This window comes from Xenia sp. Carnegie-2017, unplaced genomic scaffold (genome assembly GCF_021976095.1).
Source record: "Xenia sp. Carnegie-2017 unplaced genomic scaffold, XeniaSp_v1 HiC_scaffold_22, whole genome shotgun sequence".
Taxonomy (NCBI): domain Eukaryota; kingdom Metazoa; phylum Cnidaria; class Anthozoa; order Malacalcyonacea; family Xeniidae; genus Xenia; species Xenia sp. Carnegie-2017.
In genome coordinates, this window is record NW_025813485.1 from 10,887,181 (window position 1) to 10,899,617 (window position 12,437).

At 34.5% G+C, this 12,437-nt stretch overlaps 2 protein-coding genes and 1 long non-coding RNA gene across 6 annotated transcripts in view; 1 reads left to right on the forward strand and 2 right to left on the reverse strand.

Annotated features, from left to right (window-relative positions):
* The window catches only part of LOC124445722 (protein Jade-3-like), a 40,601-nt gene extending 31,436 nt beyond the window's left edge, over positions 1 to 9,165 (forward strand). The window contains exon 20 of the transcript XR_006948234.1: positions 8,901 to 9,165. The gene's annotated coding sequence lies outside the window, so the exon portion shown is untranslated. The remainder of the gene's footprint in view (positions 1 to 8,900) is intronic.
* Positions 186 to 6,155, reverse strand: LOC124445725. 4 transcript variants are annotated; one of them, XR_006948236.1, is made up of 6 exons: positions 5,779 to 6,151; positions 5,299 to 5,365; positions 1,798 to 1,901; positions 1,633 to 1,694; positions 1,368 to 1,431; positions 186 to 462 (listed from the first exon to the last, which is right to left on the reverse strand). XR_006948236.1 is itself a non-coding variant. In XM_046996475.1 (3 exons), the coding sequence occupies exons 1-3, from the start codon at positions 6,003 to 6,005 to the stop codon at positions 4,951 to 4,953; spliced, it is 321 nt and encodes a 106-aa protein (XP_046852431.1). In that variant the 5' UTR covers positions 6,006 to 6,142; the 3' UTR covers positions 4,890 to 4,950. The 4 variants fall into 4 exon arrangements, 2 of the variants coding, with proteins under 2 accessions (XP_046852431.1, XP_046852432.1); XR_006948235.1 differs by having other exon boundaries at positions 1,633 to 1,901; positions 5,779 to 6,155; XM_046996475.1 differs by lacking the exons at positions 186 to 462; positions 1,368 to 1,431; positions 1,633 to 1,694; positions 1,798 to 1,901 and adding an exon at positions 4,890 to 4,977 and having other exon boundaries at positions 5,779 to 6,142.
* A 1,172-nt stretch (positions 9,166 to 10,337) lies between the features above and the next one.
* Positions 10,338 to 11,338, reverse strand: LOC124446418. The gene is made up of 2 exons (XR_006948424.1): positions 10,781 to 11,338; positions 10,338 to 10,608 (listed from the first exon to the last, which is right to left on the reverse strand). It is a non-coding gene; the product is annotated as an uncharacterized LOC124446418 (long non-coding RNA).
* Between the last annotated feature and the right edge of the window lie 1,099 nt (positions 11,339 to 12,437).

Genomic DNA, 12,437 nt, shown 5'->3' on the forward strand with positions numbered 1-12,437 from the left:
GAGAATCTCATTTCAGTCAAATGATGTCTTAAATTTAAAGACTAAATATTACAATTAATAAAACCTTCTATACATGGCCTTATGGAAAGTTTTATGTTGGGCAATAACATTTATATTAAGACTTCGTTCTCCCTCTGGCAAATCCATAGTCTAAGTATTTCCCGACAATTGTTACACACGCAGAATATTTCTCACGTTTGTTTATTAAAATTTCATTGGCTTGGCCATACATTATGAACATAGTATGCGCATGCATGACGATGATCAAACGGTAAAACAATTAAATAAAATATCCTTCATACCTATGGGTTGAATTAGTGTTTGAGACTATTTATTTCACGAACTTGACTTTCAATCTCCGCCAATTTCAGTTTTCAATCTTTCTGGTTTACTTTATATTTGAGTCAAGCGCATTCCAGATATGTTAGCCAGTTCTCTCGCGGTGTCTTTTGAAAGCTGTTTCTGTAAAAACAACATTAAAATTGTCGTAAGATAAAACTGAAATAACTATCTAGCTCATTGTTTTTTCTAAAGATAATGAACATGCATTAAATGGTTTCATAACAATCTTTGTCAACAGTATAAGTCATATTCACTGTGTATGGTAAACGACTTACATATTGGCTATTGCTGAGCAAACAGACAATGTAAATTGATGCATTTGTTGGTGCTGTCTTAGCCTTCAAGACATGAATACCAACAGAATGTTCTCTTTTAAGCTGCGGCATTGGCACCTCAATAATTAGGGATCACGAAATCATAAGATGCATAGATGAATGTTATCCCTCTATCTTATCAAACTGGGGATGTTGTAAAACAGAAATTCCACAAATAACCCAAATGGAAATAAAACTGCTGTATTTTGGTTTCATTTCAAAACCTTTGCCAGGCAGTCAATACAACAGTTTGATTTGTAACTTGATTTTAACTTAAATTTGAATTAAAATGATGCACTTTTTACAGATTTTGTTCTATTCTATCCCAGTTCATAAAATATGCTTGATAAATTTACACCACAAGGCCAAGTATGAAGGATTGGTGAAAGTTTTGCAAAACTAGTGACGTTTATGAAACTGAAATAACTTGATTGATGGTCAGCCAAGTTTGCATATAGTATTGCATAGCATCTTTTAAAATCAGCCGACAAGGTAAATTCAACAATAAATTCTCATGTTACAACTAGCTAATTTGCCAAGTAAATGCCTCTGAAACAAAATAACCATTTGGGGCAACACACCCAAAATCAACAATAAAATTTATTTCAAAATACAGCACACCCCTTCCCACAAAGCCCTTCTACATAATCATCATACATCATTACTGTTTTAGTGCATAATTCTTCATGCAATAAAGAAATACAACCTTACCTAAACATCATGTTGGTCTATGGCCACACAATGCTTTCCATTTATGATAAATATTTTTTAGGTTCTAGAAAGCGACAAATTACACAGAACGAAAAATATTCAATTGAAGTTTTCAATAAACATGAATATAAACAATTTGGGAGGAATCGATATTGACATATACGTAATTATTTTATGCTTTATCCCTTGTCGACCGTATTCATGGGTATTACATGAATACGTTAGCAATTATATAAAAGCAATGAAAATTAAATTTGCCACAAACCTGTGACATAAGATGAAGCTTAGTTGTCCTTTCTTGTTGTTCCATTGCTGGCAATACTTGTTCTTCATGAGTCAGCAATTATCAAAAACACATATGCATAAATTTGCCTTAAGTGAGCACATAAGCATGAAATAAATATTGCATAGACTTTCAAAAATTACTTACTTGAACTAACATCTTGTGATGAGATTTAAAGCTATGGTTTAAAGGAATGTGCACTTCGCCTGGTTTTAGTAAAGGGGGTGAAGGAGAGGAACCAATTAGTTGCCCTGCAAAATACTTATATGAAAGATTTTTATATGCAGTGCGGTGTTTGAAATTGAATGAAGATATGATCTTCGCACTTTGCTGGACAATTTAAGCAATTGTCTCATTAACCTGAAAAATTCAGGTGACTCACAATGACAAACAATGAAGCAAATGCAATGAAGCAAAAGCAAGTGATTTTTTCAGATTCAGTAAACTTCCAAATGCATCAGTCAATTATGGCATATAAGTAAAAGAATTTATTAAAACAAGGTGCAACAACACTGCAAAAATCACCATCAAAATCTACTTTAAAGCAGTGGCGGATACAGGCCAATCGTTTACCTCCCTCAAATGGTTGCGAAACTTTGCCTTAATGATGCTATTATTTTAAGTTCCTTGTTTTCATGTTTGATGTTTGATTGTTGTTAATGACTATACGAACTTTAATCTTGTGTTATCCATAGCAAATCTGTCGATAACTTCTGACGTTTCGGGCACAATTTCTTGATGAACTCTCATCATGGCCAAACCGTTTAGACGCTCTGAAACCATCGTACTTCGCTTATAATTTTTCAGTTCGCGCAAAACTGAGAAAGAGCGTTCGCATTCGCAAGATGTGATAGTAAGGATTCCAAGAATACGAAGAATAATTTTGATGTTTTCAAAGCCTTCAAATTTTAAAGCTTTTAAAGTTGCTGAAATTGAGTCTGGAATGGTTCCTTCGTAATCAACCCAATAAGTTTCCCAAAGCAAAATCTCTGAGTCCAAAGCCAATGGATTGGGTAGGTCATCGTGATAAAAATTGGAAACAACTTTGAATTTTTCTTTCCAATTCATGCCATTGTTAAGAAGAGAAATCATTTTATATGGTACAATGCTAAGCCCATTGTACACATTAACGCTATCAGTATTGAAACGAGCTTTCAACGCAGAGTTTAGGTGGTCAACAAGTGGAATAGAAAAAAAATTCTTTTATAGTACTAAGATGTAGTTTTATAGGGGACATTAGCTCGTGTTGTCTGTCTTCCCACTGTCCTTGGCTTTGCTTCATCAATATCTAATTCTCAGCCAGTGCGAGAGACTCTTCATACCATGTATCGTGATACTTATCAATGGAATTCCTAACATTAACAACAAAAGTTTTCAACGATGTAATAAGATGTAAACCATCCATAATGTCAATACTCTTCCCTTGAAGAAGCTGAGTAACACCAATTGTAGAATCAAACACATTTCTACAAATAACCAGGGCAACAACAAAATCAAACTTTTCCAAAAGATCAAGAAGTTCAGAGGCATCCGAAGAAACATTGAGACTGTGATCTTTATCTACATTTTTCTTCATTTCTCTCAACGTTTTAAAAACAGGAATAAGAAGCTGCTGGAAAGTATCTAAGCCGTCGATTCTCTCAACCCACCTATTTCGACACACATCTATTAATTTCTTTTTCCTACCGACTGATAAAGAACAATGAAGGTCAATATTCTTTTCTAAAGGTATTTGTCGTGTAGGGGAAATATTAAAAAAATCAGAAACTTTTTTAACTCTATTGAGCATCGATTTTACATCCATTATATTAATAGACTCACAAATCGCTAAATTTAATCTGTGGCTGTAGCAATGGGTAAAAAGAGCCTTATCATTCAAACGACGCAAATGAGCAGCCATCCCATTAATATGACCAGCAACAGCACCTGCCCCATCATATCCCTGTCCTCTACAATCAGCAATAGAAAGACCAAGGTTGCCTAAAGCATCAAGAACAACCTTAGCAAGCTGCTCACCTTTTAAGCCCCATTTACAAGGAAGAAATCCAACAAACTCCTCCCTAATATCCATATTTTGGTCGATAAAGCATAAAACAAGAGACATCTGTTCAGTATTTGAGATGTCTTGAGCCTCATCAGCAATTACAGAGTAGAACCTGCTTGCTTTTAAGTCAGAAATGATTTTATCTGTTATTACTTCACCACAGCATTTAATAAGCTTCTTCTGGGAAGTTTTAGAAATATACGTCTGATTCCTACCACATGAATTCAGATGGTCCTCTAACACCTTGTCCCCAGCACGCACTCTAAAATTAAGAAGTTCAACAAAATTCCCAACACCACCTGCAGAAAAATTACCAGTTTCAGGATGATAGTGCCCATCATCACGATGACCTCTAAAGGCTAAGCCCAAACGACCACATGTTAAGACCGTATCGGTAATTGAACTTAATTTAGCCCGTTACCTTCAACTTCTTTCTTAACCTTAGAATCAATAATAACATTAATGCCTTTTGTTTTACCAGACATGTTAGATTTGAAGGCAGAATAAACTGGAAAAGTAGAAGCATGCAAACCATTCAAACCATGAAAACTCATTTTGCCATCACTCTCTTTGCCATCATGACGTTTTAGCATTTTGGATGCATCTGTCCAACGACGAAGTGGCTGAGAGAATAGGTTGGAAATTTTGAGGCCTTATCTTTAAAATTATCACCAAAAAGGACACATGGCAAACAAAAACCCCCATCCAAGGATGGAGAATAACATAACCATTCATACCTTTCTAACCAATCATAACGAAAAGATCTTCCATTCGTTTTTGGGAATTCAAAATTTTCATCTGGTCTATAAACATTTACTATGAGATTGTAAATTTCCCCATCGCTCATGCCTTTTCTTTTTTCTCTGAAAGTTGCAACATCAAAATTAAGGGAATATGACAGTCAACAAGAGAAGAAGCCTCACTAAATGACACTATTTTATCAGAAGGGGGTTTTTTGTAGCAAGTTGCATCAAGAGAAGAAGACTTGTCAATAGATAAGGTGCTAAGGCTAGACTTATCAGTTTTAAAATTACTGTTAGAAGGTTTATCAATGCAAGACAGCTGGAAGAATCGCTTAATATCTTGGTGTTCTTGTAGAGAAGAGTTGTCAGAATGCTTGGCTTTTGTTACACACTTTATGTTTTCATTTTTGTTGAGCAAAGAAGAGGAACATAATGGTTTGGCAAAAGCTCTCAGACTTAACCTTGCCTTCATAGCAGAATAATATGTGAACAGCAACATCCTTCACAATTGCTTCATTTGCCAAGCGAGGGTTTACATGTCTATTAAAAGTAATTTGGGTCTTATGTCCCCACAATCTGGATAATAAGTAAATATTTCATTACCAATAACTGATGATAAGCCCAGAATACACAAGAAAGGTGACCAGGTACCATCATAACAATTTAAAATAGCTTCTTGCTTAATTAAATCCTCATTCTTTAAGCGGAATCTAAACATGAGGCCGATACTGATAATGGCAAAAGATTAACAAGACTAAGGTCATGGTGCTCAGTCACTGCCAAAGAAAATGCAGGATGTTTATTGTAAAAATCACAATGAAGGTATAGCTCAAGGGAAGTCAGTATTCTTAAAATACTTACTAAGCTGTTGTCTCCTACAAGCAGCAAAGATACTGAGCTGTAAAGACAATTCCCTGATGCTTGAGATCTACAAGGTTCAAAATAATCCCTCTTTAGTTTAAATTTCTTTTGTGTTGTACTAAACAGCGTAACTTTAAATATTAAACATCCAATAATGTTATATTACGTATTTAAAAACAGCTAAGCACATGTAACATTGCCATATAAAGTTATTCATTCAGATTCTTAATTTTCCTTACATAAATAGTATACCAGTATTTCAGTTAAATTTATAAGTTATTATTCGCTTATTTAATTATTCGAATAAAATACAAACTTCGATTGGTAAACGAAGGATTTCTGCACTGGCAAGTAATGCAAAATATAAGAATTACAAAACATCAGATATTGACAAGCTTATTAAAAATTCAGATAAAGCATCGTAATCGGACAGAAGTAGAATAAAAGCTAAATTGAACAGCCATATAAACACATCGTTACCTGATTGCAGTGTAGATCTTTCCCTGCGATTTCATACTGCTTGGAATATATGTCTCAGCGACAATATGCCGGTACAGTGAATTGCCCAGTTTTGATCGAAGCAAGTAAGATGAACATCTTGGCTTTGAATTCAACTGCCCGCGTAGCTCGTTGTACAGAAGCAACAGAGCTTCTTTGTTGTTGCTGTTCATTGCTTCTTGGGCTTCTAGAAAACAATCTCTATCCATTTTCAGAAGAAATTGCGTGCGGTAAATGTAACGATACTAGTATCTCGAAAGTCGAAAGTCGAAAATAGTGAGGTACGCTTGCTGTACTTGAGGGAGTTGATAAAATGCACCAATAAAATGCACTGTTAGAATAAACATGGAACATCGTAACCAATCATAGACATTATTCCAAACAAAGTTCAAGGTCAAAAACCAGCTAGTACCTCAAAATATTCTCCTTATGCCTCAAAATTTTCCTTGGTACCTCAAAATTTCCTCAAGTCCCTCAGAAACCATGGTAACTGCAAGTTTTAGCCAATCAAAATGCCCATTCAAGCTTGGGTACCTCAGTAGCCGCTGACAAGTACCTCAAAAAAATCGCTTTGCTTCAAAAGGCAAACTATAAAAACTGGAATCAGATTTGTGTATTTTGCGATCAGATACTGAACGCTGATCGCAAATAGTAACTTAACTCAGTTAACTGGGCTAAAACCTATGATCTCAATTATTACGTAATTCTTTGAAAATTTTATGTACCTCGCGTGAGGGTCTTGAGGTACCCTAGATCCGCCACTGACTTTAAAGTACAGAGCACACCTCTGTCGACATAGCATCTCTACACACACTATCTTACATTCATTGGTGTTTTAACACATACTATTTCTTGCTTCAAAGGAAGACAACCTTACCTACACATCTGGGAATTTAATCCATATATATATATATATATATATACAAAGTGTATAACAATGTGCCCTCCCGGCTATCACCATAGTAAAATGATGACTCCTGCACTTGGGACACAGGACGCTGGAATATATATATATATATACTATGATAATGATAAGGATTCTTTGGATTTGTTTTAAATTTTTATTAAGCTTTCAACTCGGTGCTTCGAGCCTTCGTCAGAATGTGACAATATATTATTTACAAAGATTTTGTAGGCGTTTGGAGCGTCTGACGAAGGCTCGAAGCACCGAGTTGAAAGCTTAATAAAAATTTAAAACAAATCCAGAGAATCCTTATCATTATCATAATATGCCTGGGTTACCAATTTTCAAATATATATATACTATATTGGCTTGCGCAGTTTGAGCGCTCTCGGATTGCGTAGAGAGTCTCATAAAGAGACGTTCACCGCATTCGCTTTATGCAATGCTCACCTATATAGCTTTGAGCGCTCTGGTGACTCTACAATACAATCCATGCAATGTGTAACCGTACGTCCTGTGTCCCAAGTGCAGGAGTCACCATTTTACTATGGTGATAGCCGGGAGGGCACATTGTTATACACTTTGTATACTATATATATATATATATTGCTGGAATATATGTATATAAATATATAAAAACTACAATTTCATCCCGACAAGCCTGTTTCGTGATTTCTCACTCTTCAGGGGATAATGGGAACAGGCTTGTCGGGATGAAATTGTAGTTTTTGTATATTTTCTTCTTCTCATCAATATTTACGCTCTGCTCTTAAGCATCGAGCACTGTACTTACGGAGATTCAAATAAACAAAACTTCCTATAAATATATATATATATATATATATATATTCCAGCAATCCCTGACTATTCTTGGAGTTGGTGATATAATAGTTTTGACAGACGCTGTAAAGAAAACAAATTATTTTTCTTTATATTATTTGGCTGCTTTGAATAAACCATTTCAAGATTTTAAAAGTAAGCCTTTCAGCCTTTATAATTGCATTATAAGAGGTAATAGTGAATGTCAGTGATACTCAAACAATATAATAAACCAGAAGTCTGCGTTAAAGTATAATGGTTTATCAGCACATATATGTGTGCAAACTCTTAAATTGCCTATAAATTAATTAAATATAATAGTGATAACGTGAATATATTAGGAAAACATATAACCACCATATTGTCGATGTTGAATCGTTGACTCCAATTAAACAATAGGTATCACTAATCACTCTAACAATTAATGCTCTACGTAAAAACATCAACAAACATCCAAATACAAAAATACGAAATTTGTCTCCTCGATCTTTGGAATTTTATAACACGTGTTCTGCTACATGGCCCAATCAGCGGGCAAATGTTCGGTTAAGAAAGATTAGTAGGCTATCGTGCGAAGGCTTTCGTCTCACGTGCATCTGGCTTTCTCAATAATGATGAATATATAGTATTAACTATAAAGATAATGCTTATCTATCACTTGACCCGGTCCGACGGTAATCGGTCACTATTTTAACGGTTTCATTTTATACTACTAACATGCCCGGTGTTAAATATTTTGAAATATTGCGATGTATAATTACCAATTTATACGTTTGTTGCCACAAAAAACATGCCATATAACAAATTTTATAATGACAAAATTAAAATGCTACCCAACGCAATGCACAAGTTTCTTTTTGAGTTAAAAACATGGCAAAATAGACATCGTCGTGATTTCGACGCGTTTTCAACGAAAATTGCAAACTTCGTTTCACACGTCGAAAAATGACGTCGAAATAGAGTCAAAACAACGACGTCGATTGAGCGTCAGTATTTCGACGTGGAAAGAACGTCGAAATTACGTCGATCGACGTCGCGACGTCATTTCTACTCGATTTCGACGGCGATCCGACTTTGATTGCCCACTGGGATTTCTCTCGTTGGTCTTTGTATTTGATATTATGAAATTGCCATATTGACGTACTTATAGATAGCCATTATCGACGCCGAAATTTAGTTTCAGTTCTCCTTTTTACTCATCAGTGTGCCAATGATGTGTGCTTAGGTTATTTTTAAATTTGCTCTGGCGCCTACCTCAAAACAAAACAGGCTTTGTTTTTTTGGCTTTGTTTTAGCTACGAATAATGATCATAAATGCCCACAAGGACACATTTTCCGTGTTGTGTTGAATGCATTGTTAACCAAATCATTTCTTTTGTAGTCAAGTCTGGTGCAAATGATTGAAAAATGACTGATCTTTTCCTCTTTGGATTCACTGGCGTAACCAGCCGACAAGTTTGGTCGTGTTGTGTAAATGCTCCAGTGGTTATCAATTTAAAAACAATGTGTTTCTAAAAAATTAAATAATGCTAATGCTTGAAATGTACATAGCACGACCAACTTGTGGGAGGGGGCTGGCTAGCTCTTATTTGTGTTCATAATGTTTCGTATATTGATAACATGTACTTGCGAAGTGTATTTATTTCGCTTTGCTTTTGTTTCTATCACAAGAACAAAGTTAATTAACTTCTATAACTGCATTTCACCGCCATACCATTCAAAGGGAAGACCAAAAACTCATGTAAAAACAAAATCAGTGCTGCTTTTCTTACCTGATTCGTTAGTATCTAGGCAATATCTGACATATAAATATTTGTATTTGTGTTAATTTTTTGGTGTTTTTCACCATTTAAAATATTCGTACCATTCGCTTTGGATATACAGAAGGGAGTATGTAGTCGTTAGTTAAATTCAATAACAATTAAAACTTTAGACACAAGTGTTAAGGAAACTAATTTTGTCGTATTGAGATCTTGGCAGTACAAAGCAATTTTAATCGTGTTTATAGATTCCTGAGAAATTCCTTCACCAAATCGCCTTCGCTATTTCTTGCTCTCCAAATTAGCAGTATACGAATTAATTTTTGCGCTAGGAGATTAAAAATGAACAGTTTGCTGTTTAAAATTGCAGACTCAATGTTTAACTTAAGAGGACATATTTCGAATGATCTCTTAACGATGACTTGATATACGAAATTTTTGCATTTGACTTTCAACCAATCTCTTAGTACATGCTAAACAATGACGTTCGCCCACGCCGTCTGGATGCCAAAATGTTATTGATTAAATATTCTTTAGTATAAGACCTCCAACATGACTGACGTGAAAATTAAAAAGAATATTCAATTCTGGGCTCCCTGTTAAATTAACTTTGTTCATGTTTGATGCTTCCCTGTGGTTATCAGTTTGTAAGTAAAGTATTGAAGTATGAACTGAGTGATAGCCAAATCATTACCGGCAATATTTCGACGTTTGGAATTCGTATGTCGTCAAATTATTCGGAATGTTCAAAATTTAAAGATATTTATGCCTACTTAAAAACACTTTACTCACAAAGATCCTTATTATTCATTTTCTGTGTTTGAAATAGAGCGATAATTGGGGTCCTTAAAATTTTTTTATGTTATTTTTATAAGCTATTAAGCTTTTACAATTTAAACGGCACATCTTGAAAGCGCCAAAAAAATCGTTATCCAATAAACTGAGATCAGGGGCGAAAGTAGAACGCAAAAAGTGGGGAGGGGTGTGTAAATATTCATTATTAAGCATTGCCCCAATGATACTTCTATCTAAACATTTTAAAAACTGCTGTCAACATGTGATGCTCAAAAATAAGAACTTTATTCGAAAGTCAATGTATAGCTGTAATGTAGCCGTCTTCGAACTGGTAAAAATTGTTTATATTATTCCTATAAAAGATCTTAATTGCTATATCGCGACTCTCTTCATATTTAAAAGATCGCACCATAGTTTTTGACTCGTCAACTCAACATGCCTATACTATAATGTATGGCAACTATATTCATAGTATCGATATTGTCGTGTTTTGGATCAACTGTGTCATCTTTGCGGTTTGACATTTGACATAACCTGTATAAAAACGATTATTGTCTTTAACGATTCTGAGTTCATACTTTGCAAACATAAAATAACTACCAAATTTTAATTAGAAAAGCTTTCGATAAACAACTGCAGTGTTAAGCTATGTGGAAAAATTTAACAATTATAAATCACATTCAATTAAATATCACAAATATCATACCACTTGCTGAAATGAAAAGGAAAGCTAAAAAGCTTTGTTGAAACGTCGCTTTCACTGCATAAATTTATGATCGTATATGTTGCTAGCGGATCCATTATGGTTGCAAATATCAGCTAATGTCCAAAACTTACTTTACTTGTGTCACATAAAAAGCAATAAAATAGCTCCACAATTAATTTTAGTAAACGATCTGTCATTCTGCACGTCCAGCAAAAAATTCGAAAATTGATATAATAGTCATGTAGTAATTCTTGACGTGGAACGATCGATGCTAACAATTGTGCGATTCAAAATTTTCAAAGTTTCTTTGTAATTTATGTTCGTAAAACGTTGTCCTGAAGTTTCCATATAGACGTACTTTATAGAAAGCCATTATCGATGCCGACATTCCCAATATCGTAAAAATTTCCTTATCACGACCTCTATCAAGTTGACAATAACTTCAGCGTTGTCATCGCGACAACAATGTACGAGACCGTGGACAGACATATTCCATTTTCCAGGTGCTTCGATTGATTAAAAACTATTGATTAAAAAACTAGTGAATTCGCTGTAAGTTTCTTCTTTGCTTGGCAACGTCGATTGCTGTGAAATGTGACGACGAATACAAACGTTGAAAATATTTTTCTTCAGTATAACTAGCCAAGTATTTATTATTTATAAAATTTTCTGAGTGTAAAGAACCATAAATTCGTGACATCTTTAATAACTTGGCAATAAATATATAATGATCATACATTATAATTGTTTACAGCCTATGATCGATACTTCATAAATTTTTAAATGTACGTTACTCTACGATGGCCTTTATCCCTTATTTTACTTTGAGATTTCTCTAGTTTTTCAATGGTATGTGCTTGGACATAATAACATTTAAATGTTGTTAGACAAGGTCTTTATTGTTTATAGTTGTTGGATAAAGCATTATGCTATTTTTTGTGTTGTTTAATATACAAACTTGCTCAGACGCCCACGTCAATGATACAGGTTTTGTTTGCTTTGTTGGGTTTCCTTCACTACAATGATAATCATACAAGCCCACAAGTCAACACATAGGCGTGTTGTGTGAAAGCATTGCAGCCATCACAGTTCATTTTGTGGCGAGTGAGTTCTCGCGAATATGCTACATATATCTGAAATATGAGTTCCCAGGCGTTAAAGGAACTCCACCCTCCATAATGTTGGTCCGTTAAAAGTTCCATTTTTATGCAAAAGTTACTATATTTTGAAATTTTTACATCAGCTATTTTATTTTTGACAGAATCGCGTCTTCAAGTGCGCTATTTGAGCTGTTTTGAGGTTTAGCAGCGTGTGCACAGAAAGCGTCAGCGGAAATTATTTTGACGTCATATCGTCAAAACGACTTGGAGTTGAGTTTACAACAAAGTAAAATAATAACGCACAGCCTAGCACAAAAAACAAAACAATCGCTTATAATGGCTTTTTTGGGAGAACCTCGGCCTAATTCACCAATCGATAGTGAAATGGAAGACAATCCAACAAACAATATTAGGCCATATCCGCCCACTGACTGTGACATACACACTCTACAACATACCTAATTTTAGTGTACAGTGATAAAAAAATCTCTAAAATTATGGAGGAATATTTTTATGAGTTTGTTCTTGCCTTGCTAACTTTTGTAAAAAAATGTGCT